We start from the raw sequence: 18,963 nt of genomic DNA, 5'->3' as shown, positions 1-18,963 counted from the left end.
AATGTATTATGAGAAGTGGGGCAAAACCAGAAAACAAAGGAAAGGTGGCTGTATATGTAGAGTGCTCTGGAGGGTTTAACAGCTACTTGTTGGGGATGCTTGTTGAAGGCTTGTTAAAACTTGTATTTTTCTCTGCTCCTTTATACCATTTGTGCTTCACATGAAGTCATGGAGGTTATTTTTAAAAATGCGGATGTTGTGACTAAGGGCAAAGGGGTAACAAGGGGAAAGACTGTATGCATAATTTGATACGGAAACTAGAAAGTATAAAAATTTAGAATTTTGTGCATTATCTTGTTATTGATCTGAAGAGAAACTAGTATTTTTTTTTGGTCTCTAGTGATAGTTCATTAGCAGAACAGCACATCTTGCCTGGAAATGCTTTATCAGCTTACTGTGTGGCCCAACAGTCCAAACAACAAAATTCAAGAAATAATAACCATTAATTGGTGAAACCATAACCTGTTCTCCACTTACAACAGGTTTTTTTAATTAATACAAATTTCTTTAATAGGAAACTCAGAAATTTTCTTTGGTTACGGTAGCAAAAGAAGCACTCACTTTACAAAGCATATACACTTTGCATGTAGTCAGGTGTGTAGAAAAGCGGACATTGTTTCCTGAAGTGAAATCCTAGGCTACAATCGATTCTTTCCACTCCTTTGACTAATGGAGCTTTGCTGGCTGCAGCTGGAATCCAGCAAAGCAGTCAATAGCATATCATTCTTTCTGAGCTTCCTGTTGTGAATGCAGTTGCTACTGGCTTTAACACTAAGGCCTTGGATACATTTACAGTAAAAACTGTTTTAATGAAATGTGGAAGACTAGGAAGGAGTACAATACCTACATAAGAAAACTTTCCTGGTATATAATGAGGACATAGCATAATACTAGATTTAGTAGTGTATTTCGTAGTATTAATAATAAAACACATTGTAACTATACTAGGCCAAAGAGATACTTCAAAATTTTACTAATTCTTTAGTCACAAGAAACAAAATGGAGCTGCTTACACTTCTCAGAGTTCTCTCTCATGATGACACTTCAGACACTGCAGCAGAACTTCAAACACTTTGATAAAGTGTATGTCCTGCTTATTGTGGGACACAGCTTCAGTTGTTTGCTCTATGTTCTAATTTTAATGTCTGATGAACGCTCATACACTTACTAAGCAAGGGAGGCAGCCAATTCACGTTGACTTCGCAATGGGAATCCAGAAATGTCAAGACTTCTCCTCTAGCCAGTGAGGCTCCTAGCAGTCTGGTTCGAATGAGCCCTTCTCGTTTCTTGGTTCGTACAATCCTCACTTTGGCAAAACGGACCATGTATTCCTCCAGCTTCTCTTTTAAATGTTCTAGAAGGAAGGGCAAAAAAAGCGTCAGTGGTGCCAGGCCTGGAGGAACCAACAGAAGGACAGGTTGGCATATAACCTGCAAGCAGCTTATCTACTTCCATCTCTTGTCACTTCAAGTCCTTCAAACTGCCATAAATCCTTCCTGAAGTGGTTCAGAAAGTGCAAATATTCTCTGTTTTATCACACAGAGGAAGACACTGACACTCTGCTGCAGTTGCTACTGGCAACCTGCCATCCACAATATAATAGCCAAAACAACTGCAGGATATTCATCCATCCTCTGGTTCCTGCAGCCCAAGGCCATATAAACATTCTGGCATGCTGTTTTAGAAACAGTGTCCTTTCCAAATGGGTCTCCTATATCAACTAATTATGAAGAACTATGCATGGAAATAAATTTTAAAAAATAAAACTAGAATGATTATGTTGTTTTTGCAATGGGAAGGGAAACAGATATGAAGAAAGATCTTAATAGCTGGATACCAGCATGAAGCACATAGACAGATAGCTGACTTCCTAGTAAAATCAAGCTGTAAATGTAGAGTAGTTGATAGGTTCTCTGATCTGCAAAATCCGTCTCTGTTTGTATCACAAAACATCATCTTTGTTAACATTTTTTCTTCTGACTAGAAACGCACATTAAAAATCATAAAAAAACCCAACAACAAAAAACACCCTATAGTTTAACTGCTTCCTAAATACATCTACAACACAAATCCTGATCTTTGGTCTTTGCTGAAAAACCTCAGCTTTCCAGACTCATTACTTTAGAAAAATATGATAACTTCATTTGTAAAGGAAAAAGGGAGAGAAAAGCTTAGTCTCTGATAATTAAAACTGTTGATAAGCCACATTTAGTGATGCTCGGGGTTGCAAGCTAAGTCTCAGTGAAATGGCTTTCCCAGGTTATGATTGTTTCTTACATTAGTTACTGATTCTTTAGAGTTTTAGGGACAGCACAGGCTTTGATTCAGACATTACATCATAATAGATTGCAAGAAATCCAAAAGGACTGCCATTTAGCAGTACTCTGGAGTACTGGAGTACCTGCTGACACACAGACTACAGGTAATGAGCAAATAAGTCACAGTGCAGACAATACAGGATCTTGTGTGAAAATAAAATTAAGCTCCACTGAAGCAGAGCTTCCTGCACATGCTCCTTCTCATCTCCTTTCTTTCCTAGTTAACAAACACGTAAGACTCTCCAAATTTACCTGTAAATTAGGAGGAAGTAGAACAGTGATGTGTAGTCATGTGTATTCAGCGGGAAAGTGCTACACTGGATGCTCCTCTGCACTGAGGAATCCTGATGCATGCTGGCACAGGAGAGGGACCTGGGAACATCAGCTTGCAAGGATTACAGAACAGGATGGGGCTTTTGGGAGGAGAAACTCGACACTTTGGAGATGTGCTGAGTCAAGAGAGTGGTTTGTGTTCATAGTACTGCTCAGGAGAAGTATTAGAGCAAGTGAGGAAAGCCAAGATTGGGAGGGTGGGAGAAAGAATGACATTCAGATAAACAGAAAATGGTTTTTGTTTTCTACTCTGTGGTTGACTGTAGAATATACATTTAAATTCTGAAATAAGAAGGAAAGAAGTATCCCTTTATCCATCCCATTTCACTACTTAATAATAATGGCCAGTCTTCGCGAGCGAAGATTTGGGAAAGGTCATTAACCCTTCGAGCCTGCGCAGTGGATTTTTTTAGGTGAGACCCAGTGTGCGCTGAACTGAGCCCACCCTTTGATCCTGAGGTTCATCTGCCAGGGCCGAGCGAACTTGGACGGTGGCAGCGAGGTCCTCAGAACGTAGGTTTGTTTAGAGTGACCTTCTCTTAGATGGATTGCCTTACAGGGCTGACGAGCTCCATCTGCCCGAGGGGCTGGGAATCGAACCCAGGTCGCAGCGGTGAGAGTCCTGCACCCTAACCACTAGACCACCAGTTTTACATACTCAATAAAAAACCAACATAATCCCTCAAAAGTCACAATGTCAAGAGATGTTTTGTGTCCTGAATGGTGGGGTTTTGTATGACCAACTATATTCACAAGACAAGGCTTGTGTGCTACTCTGACTTATTTTAGGTACCAGCTACAATTCAGTATTGTGACTGAACTGAGGTTCATTCAAGTCTTGGATCATTTTGTGTCCACAGGTAAGACACTTTAAAGTGTGTATTTATTGAACTGTTTTCCTGTTTTTATGAGCTCCATTGAGACTATTCCCTTGGTGCTGGAACACAGAAGAAGGGAAATAGAGTTTAAAAACAAAGATACAAAGACCTTGCAGGTAATATAAGAAAGTCTGTTAGGGTTGTCAGTCTGGATTTTTTTCTATATTGTAAATCGTATCATCTAATAGCCAGGAAAAATGAAACAGCTCCAAAGTGACAGGTTATGACATATTTCCAGAGTAAATCAAACCTAATCTGTTAGGTACCATAGCTTCTGTTAGTCCTCAGACACCAGAAATTTCCTGTATTTCTCTACGGTCACCTAACCCTTTTCCTTTGACCTCTTCCACCCATAAGTTTGCACTGAATAGTGCATAGAGACCCAGTACCAAGAGCAAGACCACATTGCTGTGCACTATACAGATAAGTAATAAAAAGAATCAGGTTACTCAGCCTGAACACAGCTCTCCAATTGTGGAAGCAAGCATTAAATGCCTTGGTTATAGTGCAAATCTCCCATCATCACCTGCCTACCCTTAGAGACTCCAGTTGATCAGAGCATAGCTCTGAATTTGATTATGTATCAGATACAATTACTTTAGTCTTCCTTGTGAGCTGGTTCTATGCAGTTTCCCTCCTTGTATATGAAGGCAGATACCAAGAAAGCACCTAAACTCTCTGATGGAGAGAAGCAGGAGCCTTACTCGAACAACCCAAATTGTTTGTGGTATCGCTAGGCTCTCTGCTGCCTGTAGGCACACCTGAATTGGACATTCACTAGTTAGATGTCACAATGGTTAAGGTAAGGCCCTTTCAACAGGTAGTTTTGAATATGGCCACCACTGATGTTTAAATGAACTAATACAAATGCATTCTTTTCATGTATTCTGACTGTTAACATTTGTCTTGGGCCAAATTAATTCAGTGAAATTCTGTCTTTTACAAAGGACTTAATTTCATTCCTTTCACATCTTGCAGTGAGCAAATTCTGAAAGCTTGAGTGCCTATCTTTTCAGGAAAACACTTCAGAGAGAGATGATGTAAACTCTCATATTATGATACATTCTTTTCTGTTCTTATATCAATTGCTAAATAACAATGGAGTTGAATAATATGATTTGATTGTCATCAGTTGTATTGGAGCTTGAACTCCATGAAATCAATGGTAGTTCACACTGTTCTTTCATTGCTTCATATTCCCTGCAAACTCAGGAAAAAGGTCTCTCAAATTTTAAACCTTTTTTTTTATGTGAGAATAATATATGAAATTCTGTGGAACAAACAAGAGCTCTGTACCACCTTCCTCCCTCTCTCTCACATAGCTCTTCACACATTTCAGACAGCAGGTCACCTGATTTGTGAAGAACTGCATTAAAACATCCAGCACATCTTTTGATGCCAGAATCACATATCCCAAAATTGTTTTCATCTAGTCAATTAGTTCCATAACTGAATAATTTTATTATTTTCTCTCTGTTGCTCAAAGAACAAGTTGAAAAAAAGCAGTATACAAACATAATTTGCACATCTTGTTTACACAGAATTCTAAATGCATCCTCATTTAGACATATCTGGAAGTAGTCAGGAAGAAAACAAAACTAATAAGTGGTAAATTTTATAGAGTTTGTTTAGAAAAATGACATTAAAGGATCAAGTCTGCATACAAACCAACATATACAGATTACTAGAGATACATAAGGTATTAAAATTTTATAAAACAATTACATGTTAGTAATATCCTAACCGTTAAGTCACAACATAGTCAAAGAGATGCCTGTAGCAATACCTACTGTATCTTTAGCTTTGAGATATGCCAAGGAAGGCAGTTTGGGAATTTATTTGGGAAAAAAAAATCACAATAGCTACAGATAACTATAAAAACACTGCAAAGTATTTAAGTTCAATGACCAACTCCAATATGGTTGTCAGAATCAAAATATCTTAAAGTGAAGGAAAAAAATTCCCTTTTGGATCCGTAAGTAATGATTTTTTAAACTTAAATCAATATGAAAGTGCTCTCATGCTTTATTTTCTCCTGTAATGTCTTGTAGCAATATCTGTTTTGAATCTTATCAACCTCTAAAAGCATAAATAAAGACAGAGTAACAGCCAGCAACAGTAGAACAGTATGTAGACCATAGGAGTTTTAAAGAAAACTGCAGTGTTTTTTACTATTTATATAAGTAGTAAAATCATATCTTTCATGTTGAACCACTCCTTAAATGTACTCCTGCTTTACTTAAGACTCTTTAAAGCAAAATGGTAAGTCTTAAGGACCTTCAGTCAGCAGCCGGCTTTAAAGGCTAACTACTTAATGCAAGAGCCCATGTTTGAGCCAAGGGTCATGAAGACATACCCGCTCTGACAGACAATAACTGGGAATCTCACAGCTCAACTGTTGCTTAAAACAGACAAGACAAGATTTTTGAATTCTCTGTATGGGAATAATTGTGATTAAAAAATGATCTCAGTGTTTGTGATCACTGACAAATTTGGATTTTTTTAGTCTAGTATTATGCCAAATGTATTAAAATATACTGCCCCTTTTCACAGAATTCCATAAATTTCCTTTACAGAACACCAAATGATATTTTATTTCCTACAGTACAACTGCATTTTCTCACAGATTCCAATTATCTTGTTGCTAATATTATCTCCAGAAGAAGCATCTCACACACAAACCCAGTATATTACACACATACATTTACAAGTAAGTAAACTCAAGTGCACAAGTAAACACTCATGAATCAATGTCAGTGCAAACCTGTAATTCTAAACAAATTCTTTGAAAGAAATGATAATGCAGTGTGTAAAATAGAAAGCAACCTGTAACAAAAAGACCTTTAAATGTCCAAGGGACAACACATTTTGCCCATTTATTACCAAAGGAAGCAGTTCAAACAGGTTTGCCATGACAACAGAACAGGGACGTAGGATGGTTTAATTTATATGCTGTAATATTACATAAATTCCACTTTCAGAGCTGGGCATGAGAGAGAAGCCAGTATTTAAATTCTACAGTGAGCTCTAAGTGGTACCTTTTGCATATAAAGTAGTCAAAGCCCCTGTCAGTGGATATGGGGAGCAAATGTCTAATTTGTAATTTAAAAGAAAATACATCATACTTTTCTTTACAGTGCTGATCAAATGAGCCCATGAATCACAAGTTTGACACATGCCAGTCACCTGCCAGGGTAAGAGTTGGCACAAGCGGTGACAAATAAAGGATAATGCATGGGCAGAAGGTTTACAGGCTGTCACTGCTCTGACAAGTGATGATAAAGGGAAGCATTATGTCTCTTCTTGTGACATCCTGTAAACAAATTCTCCATTGTAATTATTCTGTATGGGCCTCCTCTGTCTTCATTTAAAGTCTGGAGAAGTTTTTCTAGAATAATAGCAGACACACAATTGCCTGGTCATAGTAATTAAAGATCTACTCAAGCGGAGTATCCATTTACTTAATTTGGTGCCCAGAAATAAATTGGAAATCAAGGTTCTGCCTTTGTCAGGAAAAAATTGCATAGTAGCAAAACGCAGAACTGCAATTCTTCTGTCTTGCTGGGATGCACACAGGAAGAATTTCATTATCACATTAGAACCACATGGCAGCGTGTGCTATGTGACAAGAAATGTTCCCCCAGGTTTATAAGGTTATTGAGAAGGCATTAAAGAGACTTAAAAGATCATATGAAAGCTAGACCTGGTCTTCAGGACTTGCTTGACTGAAGTATGGTCCATGAAAAAAGGAATGAAAATAAAGCCTTTTGCTGAGCCCTTCTTCTGGACAGCCAGGCAGGTCTACCAAAATCTCTGCCTGTAACACAGCCCCTCTCCATCACCTCAAATTTCTGTCCAAAAGTACTGACAATTTCTGTTACAGTATCAGTGACCTGCAAACTATCAAACAATTAAGAGCAGCAACAGAGTCTGCTAAATGCCCAGATAAACAATCTGAACTTAATCTGTTTATTTCTAATCTTTATACCAGAAAAGGTATGCTGGCCTTTCCTGCTATCTCAGCACATGCATATGTGAGGAAGCAATGCTGCTAAAACCATAGCAGTCTGTGATCTTAGGTCAGTAAAATGATATACAAACGACTATTTTTGTTCGTGAAAACAAAAGCTGTCAAATGGCAAGGTTGCTTGGACGTGTTAGTTGAACATAGAAAGGTTACACAGTAAGCTGCCACTTTTTCTAGCCAAGTCAAACTCTACAAGGACAATTGCCATTTACAGCTCTGGATAAACTAATCAACTGTTGCACTACCCTTTTTGCGAATAAATCTTTCCTAAAATTCAAACTGAATCCTTCCAAGCTGCATTCTGGGGTTATTGCCTCTTATTGTACAATCTGCCAGTATCAGGTAGAATTTGGTTCTGTCACCTGTGCAATTCCCATTCAAGCTGCTGTGGGCAGCTACTAGATCACCACTTAGCTGCTGGTTTGCCAGACTAAACAAGCCCGGGTTTCTCAGCCTCTTCTTAAAGGTCACATACTTTTGGCCCATGACAGTCCTGCCAGTCCTCAGCTAAGCTAACTCCAGCTGTCATCCTTCTTGAATCGCAGAGCCCAAAACTGGATGCAGAATTACAGCTGTATGCAGATCCAACTTTGTTAAAAGCATAATCGAATTTTATCTGCTTACTCTCATCCTAGCATACCCCAATCCAATCTGCCTTCTTGGTGATTAAAGGCCACCACTTTCTCCTATTCACTTAGTATCCACTGTGATGTTTGCAGGGCCTTTACAGCACACCAGCTATCCAGTTTGTACCTTTATTGGTATATGGGGTTATTCACCTAGGTACAGAATCTAGTACTCCTTGTTGAACTTTATGAGATTTATTTTGCCCAACTGTAGAACTTCCTATAATACTTGATGTGTCAATCACTTCCTCCATTTTAGTATCATCCCCAGATTTGCTGAGGGTATTCTGTCTCATCATGCAAGTTATTGGTGACTAACACTGACTCCACTACTGACCTAAGATATTCTGTCAAATAATCCTGACTAAGGAACCCTGAAGGAAAGATGGAGAAGTTTTCTGCCAAACAGATTTGAGCATCTCATCCATAGCCATTCCAGATTACAGCAAGTTCCAGAAGCAGACAGGTAGCATGGAAACTATTGGATATGGTAAGGCTAATACAGACTGATAAATAGGAGCAAAATTTATAACCACTTGGTAAAATAGCAATAAGATTAATGTTATTTAGTGCTAGATAACCCATTCTTTCCAAATGGTTTTGCACACCTAAGAGTAAGATCACTTGAGAAAACCTGTGTAATTACTGCTGATCTGAAGTAGCATTGTTTAGGGAGACATTTGTGCCAACCACTTGGAAACTTGTTTTGGCTGTGATGTTTGAGTTAGCTGGCTTGAGGCAAGCTAAAAAGCAGTCTCTTTATTCTGATATTAATAACGAGCCAAGCTAAAATGCAGTTTCTTTTTCTGATCTTAATAATAAGTCAAAGTCCTTGGATGATATACTATAAGTCTATGGAGAGTATCCTGAATGTGTAATAGTTCTGTTCACTGCTTTTACATCAATGACTATAAACTCCCAGATATCACCTTCATTTTGATGTTGAATTTCAACTTCAGCCTGTTAAAGTTGAAAGAATCTCCAGAATCAATTGTAAATACACGTTCTTCTTCCACAGTCTGAAAAGGTCAGAATTACTAAGAGCAGGAGGCTGAACAGAGCAGATAAATACATAGTTTAGCTTGATTTCCTTCATGATAGACTTAATATAAGTTTCTCTGAACAAATCTCTTTTGTTGTGTGTCTCATATAGTCAAAAAATAAAGAGCAACTAGGACTGCAGAATCTGTAAGGCTAGCTGGATTTGCTGAGACTTTTTCAGCCTATAGTTCCACTCAACAGATACATGCAGAGGTCCTGATATGTCCTTGTTCCACTTCCCTGAGCCCAGGTAATTGTGACTTACCACAGTTGTTCTGTTGTTCTGTCCCAGAAGCACCTGGGACGTCTTTGTCAACAAGATGAGTGTCCAGGTGATTACACACACGTTACTCAGATATAGGGTGTGGTGACTGCTTACACAGATGCCACTGAAGCATTATTAAACTCTTGAGGTAATTTTCCATTCCAGATTTTGTGAACAGGGAAAGGAGTGAAACACTTCATTTTTAGGTTGCAGCAATTTAGCATAGTAAGTTAGACCAAACCATAAGCAACTAAGGCTTGCTAGTTTGTCAGTAGTGCTGACACACTCCAAGTTTTCTTTTTTAATAAGGAATAATGAAAGATTTTTCTTTTTATTTTATTTCAACTGCCAGTTGTAGGAGGTGGTTCTTGATACTCTCAGTGGTGTTGTGGTGTAACATGTCTTCTATGCAGTTGATAGCAGATTCCTTCATTTGCATCAGTCTAGCTCAGAGAAAGGGGTCTCCAGCTGGGAGAAAGGTGGGGCTACCTTTTACCCACAGACTAAATGATCTAATCGTTATTTATCATCTGAAAGCCTCCAAAGTAAGAAAATTACCAAAATCTTATTTTTCATATGACAGTTAGACTCTTCTAGGTATTAAGCAATGCTTAATGTATTTTATACATTAAAATGGAGACAGAAATAAGCACTTACTCCTTATTAGTTGATCCTATGTGGTTAATGCACAAAATTAAACAAATTAAAAAAAACAAAAACAAACTTTGATATCCACCTCAGCTTTTTGCTCTGTCTTTTGCAGCCAGGACAATTAATGTATCTCCCCAGAAGAAATAAATCTTGTAAACTAAAATATTTAAAATAAAGACTATCGTTATTTCTTTGAATTTTCTTTTTATCTAATTTTGTAGCAATTGTCTTTTATATATCTCAGGCTGTTCACATACTTTCAATGTCTGTGTTCAGAAAAGGATTTTGGAACTGCCTGAAAAAAACCATGACCTGCTTCTTAAAACTAAGACCTGCTTCTTCCTATATGTGCCCCTACCTATTTTTTAATGCTTCCCCAATATTAACTTTGAAAAAAGTGAGGAAATATGTTATTTTTTTAGCTCTGTTCCACTCTTTGTATGCAAGTAGTTTGCCATCTATAATACATGGATGAATAATTTTGTTCACCAGAGGAAGGACACATTATAAAATACAACCACCTTATGCTGGATAGGGAGGTTGGTTAAGAAGATACAGCAAAGCAGTCTTAAATGAGAAGGAAAAATTAATTAACAGGAAATTATTTTTGCTGCAAGGTAAACATAATAATTGCCTGATTTGGAATGTGATCAAGAAACCGAACCAATTAATGACACAGCAGATTAAACAGGAGGGAGCTCTTAGTGCACAAACAGGAAACAAAAGCTACATTCTTCTCTGCTTGTCCTCCAGCTAACTATATAGGCTGAGAGCAGTGAAAGTACAGTGACTGACCTCAAGGGTGAAAAGGAACCATACAACTCACTTTGAATGGCACTTTGCAGAATATTTCACTCCCCAGAATAACTTTACCACAACAGCAGCATGGGTCATGGAATAAATTCAACCAAACTGGGAAGAATTTGTTCCCAGTATAATTTTGGTAGTCCTGAAATTCCTGTTACCCGTACAAGCATACTCAGGTATGCCCACTTGGGTGATGAGAAAGAAGGCAGAAGAGGTTGAAAAAGCTTTTTTATGAGACAATTTTTTTAAAACAAAGACTTTACTGTGGTGTAGCAGGGCTCTTCATCCTGGAATGTGGTCAATCAACTCAAAAGGACAATGTCCTATTTGCAAATCTAGGTGGTGGGCTCAGAGGGGGCCCACATACTGATTTTGGTATTGAATTGTGCTTAAAGCAGTCTGGCTCATCAACCCCAAATCAACATGCTGGTAGTGAGGTGAAGATTTGAAAGATAAGCTGCTAAGCTGACCTGGAGACATGTGACTGAAAGTCAATCACTTTATACTATAAAAGTCTAGTCCACTTTTTACAGAGTCTTCTAACATACTCTTCTTGGAGTGTGCAAAGATTCTCCCTTGAAGTGGGGACGCCCCTTCAAGGATTCTCCTTGAGCTTAGGAGAAAGACATCTGTTCACACGTGTTGGTATGGTGCGTTACATTGATCTCTAATGATTGTTTCTTTTTACTAGCTTTAATACAATTGCTTTGATATAATTGCTTTGATATAGTGCACTATACTATACACTTCTAGTAGTTTTACCTTTTATGTTGTGTAGCAAATAATTCTAAGATCCTTTGTCTAATCATTTGTCATAATAAATAATTCATTTTATATAACTATACCTGGTTTACCATCTTTAACCCTGCAAGGACAAAGTTGTATCTAAAACCCTTGACAAAGTCTGGGGCTAAGGTTGGATCCAGCCAACCCAGGTTTATTTCTGAGAAGTTTAGAAAGCAAAGGGGTTCTTTCTGCACCTCATGGGTGCACCTCCCTCAATGGGAGAGCTTCTCTAACAAACTTTGTCTAAAGCCCCACTCTCACCTGCGATGTGTATGCACGCAATTGCTTTGGTACTTTATTACACCACTAATTCAACAAATATAACCGTGGCTACAGCTCGAACAAGGATCTGGGCAACTGCATTAGCTATACTTATTATTACTATAATAAGTATACAGTAAGATAATGAAGAAATGTACAGCTGCCTTTACAGATCATTCTCTGGACGCAATTACGTAGTACAGATCTGCCAAAAGAGTGACCTTGCTGCATTAAAATTTGATTCTTTTTAACAGGTCTGTTTACCACACAGGCATTTATACAGTAATTTGCCCCCAAGGGAAGCATATTGTGAGATTCCTTCCAGGTTCCAAGGCCAATTAGAAGAATGTTATTAAGTGAATCCAGGGAAGTATAACTTTCCTTAAGATCAATACATTACTCACAAATGCTATCCTCTTGCTTTCAGAGTCACAATTTTGCATCCTGACAATATTGATTGTTTAAAATTGTAAATGATGACCTGTCAAACAACACTTCCTTCTACGTTTTGTAACATATTTCTAACACTGCAAAAAGCCTTGCAGATTTTGAGACCTGTCTTTAGACTGACATTTTCTCTGTTTTGCCTGAAACTATCTTTGATATACTCTTAATTCTTCCTCCAAAATATATCACTGACTTTTGCAATAGGTGCTGTTTTTCTCTCATTCTGCTCTTTTTAACCTCTCAAATGCCAAGGACAGATTGTATTGGAGAACTAGTAAACCACCACTGTGAGGGTAGCACTGACCTTACATTTGCAGAGGACTGTAACACTTGTCTTTGGGAACAGGGAAAATAGAAGTCACAGAACTCATGTAACTACTTTTTAAGTGGCATCTAATTCTACAAGAGTAATTCTACTGACATTCTAACTAATTGTAAACCTTAGGCTCTACTAACAAGGTATTGTAATATAGCCATCTACTAACAAAATCTTTGAATAATTTTCTGCCTAACTGAAATGGCTACACTTCTGTAGTTCTTTTGCGTTGTATGTGGTAGCCATCCCAGGTAAATGGTCAGGTCCTAAAGAGAGGTTCCAATTAATCTTCTTCCTCAAGAATTCAGTGGGTGTTTTTTCCTATTGCACAGGTTTGTTCTTGTAAATAAGTCCTTGAAATATGCTTTGAAACTGAGATTTCAAAGTATGAAAGAGCATGGGCAACATCCTTATTCTCCTTGAAATTTGATATTATATCAAGAGGTTGCTCTTGCCTTCCAACTTTTGTACCAACATTTTTACTTTTAAAAATGTCCTCTCTGATACAGGAACTGGAGTTCTGAGGCACAAAGTCTCTCCTATGGAGTGATGAATTTACCTATGCTCTGCATAGTGCAACAAGATAAAACATGAAGATACTCAATGAGGTTTCTCTAATCTACTGAAAGAGGCCCTAAATTCCTAGAAGTGCAAATGTTAGAACTAAGTATGGAGCCATAAACTTCTAATTATCTATGTATCTCATGACTTTTATTTCCTATAACAAAGCACCTGGCGTTACTGGACTTTTTACAGCTGGAATGCAGGCCTTTATAAGCTTTAAGAACATTGATTGTTGAAGCAAATATCCAGTTCCTTCTCTCAATTGCTGCATTCCATCATCCAAATATTTTCTTTTCTTAGTTGTTATTTTGAGAGTTTTCCCCTTTTCAACTTTGTCTAGAGTGGAAACACAATCCTTCTTCTCATACTTTGATACTAGAAAGTTTTTGTTTTTACTAAGCTAGAACTGTAGTTCCCAAAACTGTATCACTCATTTAATTGCAAAAGTTAGCTGTGTTGTTAGTATAACCTTTGCACTCACTGCTATGTCAAGGAGCACAGTGAAAGAAGGTGGGGCTAATATTACTGAAGAGGTTTTCAGAAAGCTGCAGTCCATGGGAATTCTCTGACAACCTCCTGGCAAAGGAAAACAATCAGTTTAAGTCATGTTTTTTAGATTAGGTCAGGTATCTTTTTTACCCCCTTTCAATATTTGCAACAAACAGTTTGCTTCCAAAATTAGGTAGACAGAAATCTTATCGTGAAAGAGTTAGACTGCTGCCTGGGTTACATACTTTGAAGCATGAGAATTAATTATCAAAAAGGAAACTATTCTCTGTTCATAGACTAATCTGCTATGATGATGTTCCTCTACATAATGAGGCAAACACTGATGCATAATTAGGCATCTCCTAACATCAGTATGAGCTATTAATCAACCAATAACACATGTTTTTTCATGGATAGATAATCCGCTTTTCACTTTTTATTTAAAACAAGAAAAAGAATAAATAAATGAGCTGCTACATAAATCAAGCTTTGGAAGAGGAGACATTGAGTTCTTTCTTTTCTTTGTTATGTTTTTCTCCCTTTGTTTTAAACACCGAATCAATCTTTCTTTTCCTATCTCTCAGTTGTCGCAAGCTGTTCTGCAGTATCACTAATGCTCTTCACATCCTTTTTAGTTTTGCAGGTTGCCTCATTAAGGATAAGAAACAGAACGACATACTAAATATTAAATGAACAGATAAGACCTAAAGTTTAAATAATTAAATAAATAAATATTATATTGAATATTAACTAGCAGATCCAAGCTCCTAGCAGCTTTCATATGATGACAATGGAATTAGGCTTAGACTATGCCCATACATTTCTATGCAGCTTATTTTGAACACTCCTCCAAAACCTACCCTCACCCAAATTGCTGTCTGCCTTGCAAGATCAGAAGACAGAGGATGTGACATAGAATATAATCTAGTATTTTTTATTTTATGGTAACATGGTCATCTCTGGATATAAGGAATAAGGATGGCATGGACTGTTCTAAATTCCCTTAGAAAACTGAGCCTTAGGCTTGTTCCACTTTCATATGGACAGACACATGTATCCAGATCCCAACACAAGAATTTGTTACATCTGGCCTTTACTTGTATAAACACAGCATTGCTCCTAGTGATCTTTTCAAATCTTTCATAAGTAAAGGATTAATGGACTAGCTGGTATCAAGTGAAAAATAAATCATTGTCATGAACATGTCTTACTGCTCTTAAAAAGTTTAAACTATTTCAAAATCAGAATGGACATATCTGCTTTACAGCATTTTACCAGTCTTTAAAGATGGACAAAGTGCTGTAATTCTGAACACGATTTTCATACCTTTATTACTGTAAAAACTACAGATTATAGAATCAATAGAGGACATAATCTTTGTGTTTCATATTTCCTTTCAAATTTCCTTGATACATGAAAAATAACATTTTAAATCTGTATTAGAAATACCTGAATTTAAAAAATATATGAACAGAAAAACAAAAGATGGTGTCATTTTCATTTTAAAGCACTTTTTATTGACTATTCAGTGGACTTTCAATATCTTGGCTGATCCAAGAAGTCCCACTGGTCCTGACCAGAACTACATGAATCTTCCCCTCACCACCATCTTTTCACTAAACTGGAAGTGTTGTGGTTCACACAGTGTGTGTGACTCTACACTTCCCCCCAGTCTTGTGGTGGTGTGAGCTTTCCCACCTTTAACAAAACAAGTCTTTTTAAAGAAATGTCTAACAAAGGGAGTGGGAAAGTTACTGCCATTTGCTGCAAGAATTTATTTTTTTAATCTATGTGTTCTCTGCACTCTAAGCTGAAAACCAACCATGTGAAGATATACTGCGGTAAGCATGTTAAGTGCAATGCAAAAATAAATCAAGGCAGAAAATACTCTCCCTGCAAAAACTTTTCATTGTCTGAGATACATATCAAGACAAATAACCTCCTCCAGCTACTCAGAATCACATGAGCAGCTGTACCTTTCCAACAATCAACTTACTCATTGCCATGGAGGCTTCGGCAAGGACTTTTCTGGAAAATATACAAGTATTTTTGCATTTTAGCTGCAGTTTGACCTGTAGAGTTGGTAGTTTTTTTCCATGGAAATGTTTGTAACCACCTCTCTCTCTCTCTTTTTTTTTTTTTTTTAGGTTTTGTTTAGTTTTTTATAACTTACTCCTTGTTTTGTTTCTCTGGTTTGTTTAATTCTCTGGTTTGTTTAATTTCCGCTTTTAGTAAGGGCATAACTTAGGCCCAAGTAAAACAGGTAGCAACCAAGCAGAATAGGTGTAGGCAAAAGCATGTACAAGCAAACAGAAACAGTACCACCCGTGACCTACATGCCAGTTTCGTAACTGTTCTTATTTAGTGAATTGTTTAGAAATGAAAGAATCACTGGGGGAAAAAATTATCTCAAATTCTCTGATTAGCTAAGACATTCCTAGATTTACTTATCATCAGTTGGAGTGGCAGATGCTTATCACAGTCTGGAAAGTAAACTGTGACAGCACTTACACATCCAGGAACATGTTTAGCTTAATTTCAAAGCTACCTGAGAGCTGGAGCTCTGAATTCTTTCTAGAGATAGGTTTCTGTGTTCATATTTTCTTGGATGCAGCTGAAAGAAAGTAAGAGCAACAGAAAAATAACAGGGGAGTTAATAAAACCTACAGTGGGCAAAGCTAAATATGGGAAAACTATAATGCCCAGCAGAGTACATAAGTAAAAGGCAAGGTGCAAATAAATACAATATTCTGATATGGATATGACTTCTATTCATACCAGCTTATCATTCTGCTGTAGAAAATGTTGGTCTTTTCGTCCTGCTGTAATGAGCACACTGCATTTTAGCAATACATATTGTAATTTGGTTCACTTTGTGGCTTGGAGTCAAAGGGAAAATACTTAAAACTCACAGGCAAATGAACCTGATTTCCAAATGAACAGCTGGAGATGTTCAGAACAAGGAAACAGCATGCTACCTGGTTTCTTTCACTGACACACACTTCACTTTGCAGAGAGGAAATTCTCTTTAGGATAAGAGACTCCCTTAACAGGAAATTTCCCTCAGTATGAAGGTGACGTGCTCCATTTGTTAAGATTATGAGACAATGTTTTAAAGCAAGAGCTTTACACAAGTGTAAATTTCAGTTTCAAGGGAATTAAGGATTGAAGGGCTCATTTACACTGTAGCTCTGTGGACCACTCATTTTGGCATGGCCAAGCAGTAGCAATAGCCTCAGTCTTTATAAAAAAAATTAAACACATCAGGATATGGTACTTGTGCTGTGTATTAAACTTGCTCTATTTTGATTTGCTGTATCTGTAAAAATACATAAGAAACACAGACCATAGCTGCAGCTTGCTTAAAGAGCCGATGATTATTGTCTAGCTTTCTCTAGCTGTAACACCACAATTACTGGTGGGAAATTGGCTGCTGTTCATTCTGTGTTTCTAAGCTTTAGTTACATTATCTGATTTTTTTTCTGTTTCATTTTGTTTAGCTTTGTGTAGTTGCATGGTTCTCCCCCTACAACGAAATCATAGCATCTACAGAGAAGGATAAAACCCATACGTTATTAACCCCAGGAGGAAGAAACCCTCACCCTCTACTTCATATTCCTGTTGGCAAAGAACTCAACTCAATGGAGCAACAAACAGGGAGGGTGAGCATAACACCATGAAGAGGGTAAATCACAGGATGTTGCCCTAAAACTATTTTAATTGCATCATTAATAAGAACAAGGAATAATTAGACAATTTGCATAAGTGTAAATACAAGTTCAATTGCAGTAAATTAAGTGACTGTGATATCTTGATTAGGCAATTAAAACATTAGATCAACAGTACATTTTGATTCTTGGATACAAACATGTGCTCTTTTGTTTACCATGACAAAATTGTATATATAGCAGCACACTTATATCATGCTTTTGGAAGGATCTCACCAAATGTGAGAAAATCAAAAATACTTCAGTTTCCATTGAATATGTCCTAAAAATTTTTCACAATATTTTCAATAGAGTTTCAATAGAGTTGCAATAACTCTACTGTATGTTTCCTTTAGCAACTACTCTAGCAAAACTCTGCAGAATACCTTTAAAGCAACTAAGTCAGCAAGGCAGTATTTCATCTATTCATCAATGTCAATATTGTTTTTACTTTTAAGGCCTTTTGCAGCCTCTGAACACCAGAGCTATCTGTTTCATCAGACAACGGTTTACCATGGGACTTAGCACTTGTTAGTGTAATGATTCAGTATCTGCGGTAAGACTGAGGCACACACACAAGCAATTGCTTTACGTATCTAGCAAGTTTATGAAAATGCACTTTGTTTTAAAGCCAAGATCTTCTGAAAAGGACTTTTAGATAACATTAATAATTTGTGAAGTATACAGGGAAAACTTCAGCATATACAAAAGAACAGGAGGTAGAATTTATGCTGCCATCTCTGTATTTGATACCTCAGGTGAACTTCACTAAACCTCAGCCAGCTAGGCACAAACTCTCCAGGAGCTGCTGTTCACCAGAGCCACTACAGTACTGTGTGACTTCAGTTCAGTCCCTGTTTTATTTCATTTTTCCTAAGCTTCGTTTCTGGGGAGTGTGAAGGGCTCAAGGTCACTACCAAGAGGAACTCTAAGAACTGCTGGAGAATGAGCCAGTGCAGCCTAAGGACTGCAAAAGGCAGCACCAAGTCTTTAGGACACTGTCTCCAAGTAGTAACACAGAACATTCTACCTGTGTATGTATACACATGAGGACAGGAGGTGACAGCAGATGGGAAATTCACTCTCTGTCAAGCTCCTGTCTCACTCTGGTGACTGGTTAGACAGCAAAAGCGAACAAATTACCATGTCAGGTGGCTAAAGCTGAGAACAAATAATTCTACTCAAACTTAGGGCTATTTATTTTGTAGGAGTCAATTTAATTTTTACAAGTATTTCTGTTTTCTTTGGAGTTTTCACCAAATTAATTGTCAGGTTACAGAAACTTTTATTTCTTTTTTTTCAATAACGCCCAGTTTGTTTGTTTGCCCCAAAGTTCACCTATGTTTTGAACATATCTGTGCAGAACAACTGGAACTCTGAATCTATTGTATGCTTCTGAGTAATTTTTTTTTTTCCCCCCTATAGTTTTTACATTCCTTCACAGTCT

At 37.3% G+C, this 18,963-nt stretch overlaps 1 protein-coding gene across 2 annotated transcripts in view; it reads right to left on the bottom strand.

Annotated features, from left to right (window-relative positions):
* The window catches only part of GALNTL6 (polypeptide N-acetylgalactosaminyltransferase-like 6), a 466,714-nt gene that overhangs the window by 90,389 nt on the left and 357,362 nt on the right, over positions 1 to 18,963 (bottom strand). Inside the window, exon 5 of one of the 2 annotated variants that reach the window (XM_017816559.1) lies at positions 1,169 to 1,354. The exons of the other annotated variant lie outside the window; for it this stretch is intronic. Coding sequence (XP_017672048.1) covers positions 1,169 to 1,354 — 186 coding nt within the window. The remainder of the gene's footprint in view (positions 1 to 1,168; positions 1,355 to 18,963) is intronic. 2 annotated transcript variants of the gene reach the window in all.

Source organism: Lepidothrix coronata, unplaced genomic scaffold (genome assembly GCF_001604755.1).
Source record: "Lepidothrix coronata isolate B3197 unplaced genomic scaffold, Lepidothrix_coronata-1.0 Scaffold56, whole genome shotgun sequence".
Taxonomy (NCBI): Eukaryota; Metazoa; Chordata; class Aves; order Passeriformes; family Pipridae; genus Lepidothrix; species Lepidothrix coronata.
The sequence above is the reverse complement of the archived record's forward strand: the minus strand, read 5'-3'. Positions and strand labels throughout refer to the sequence as shown.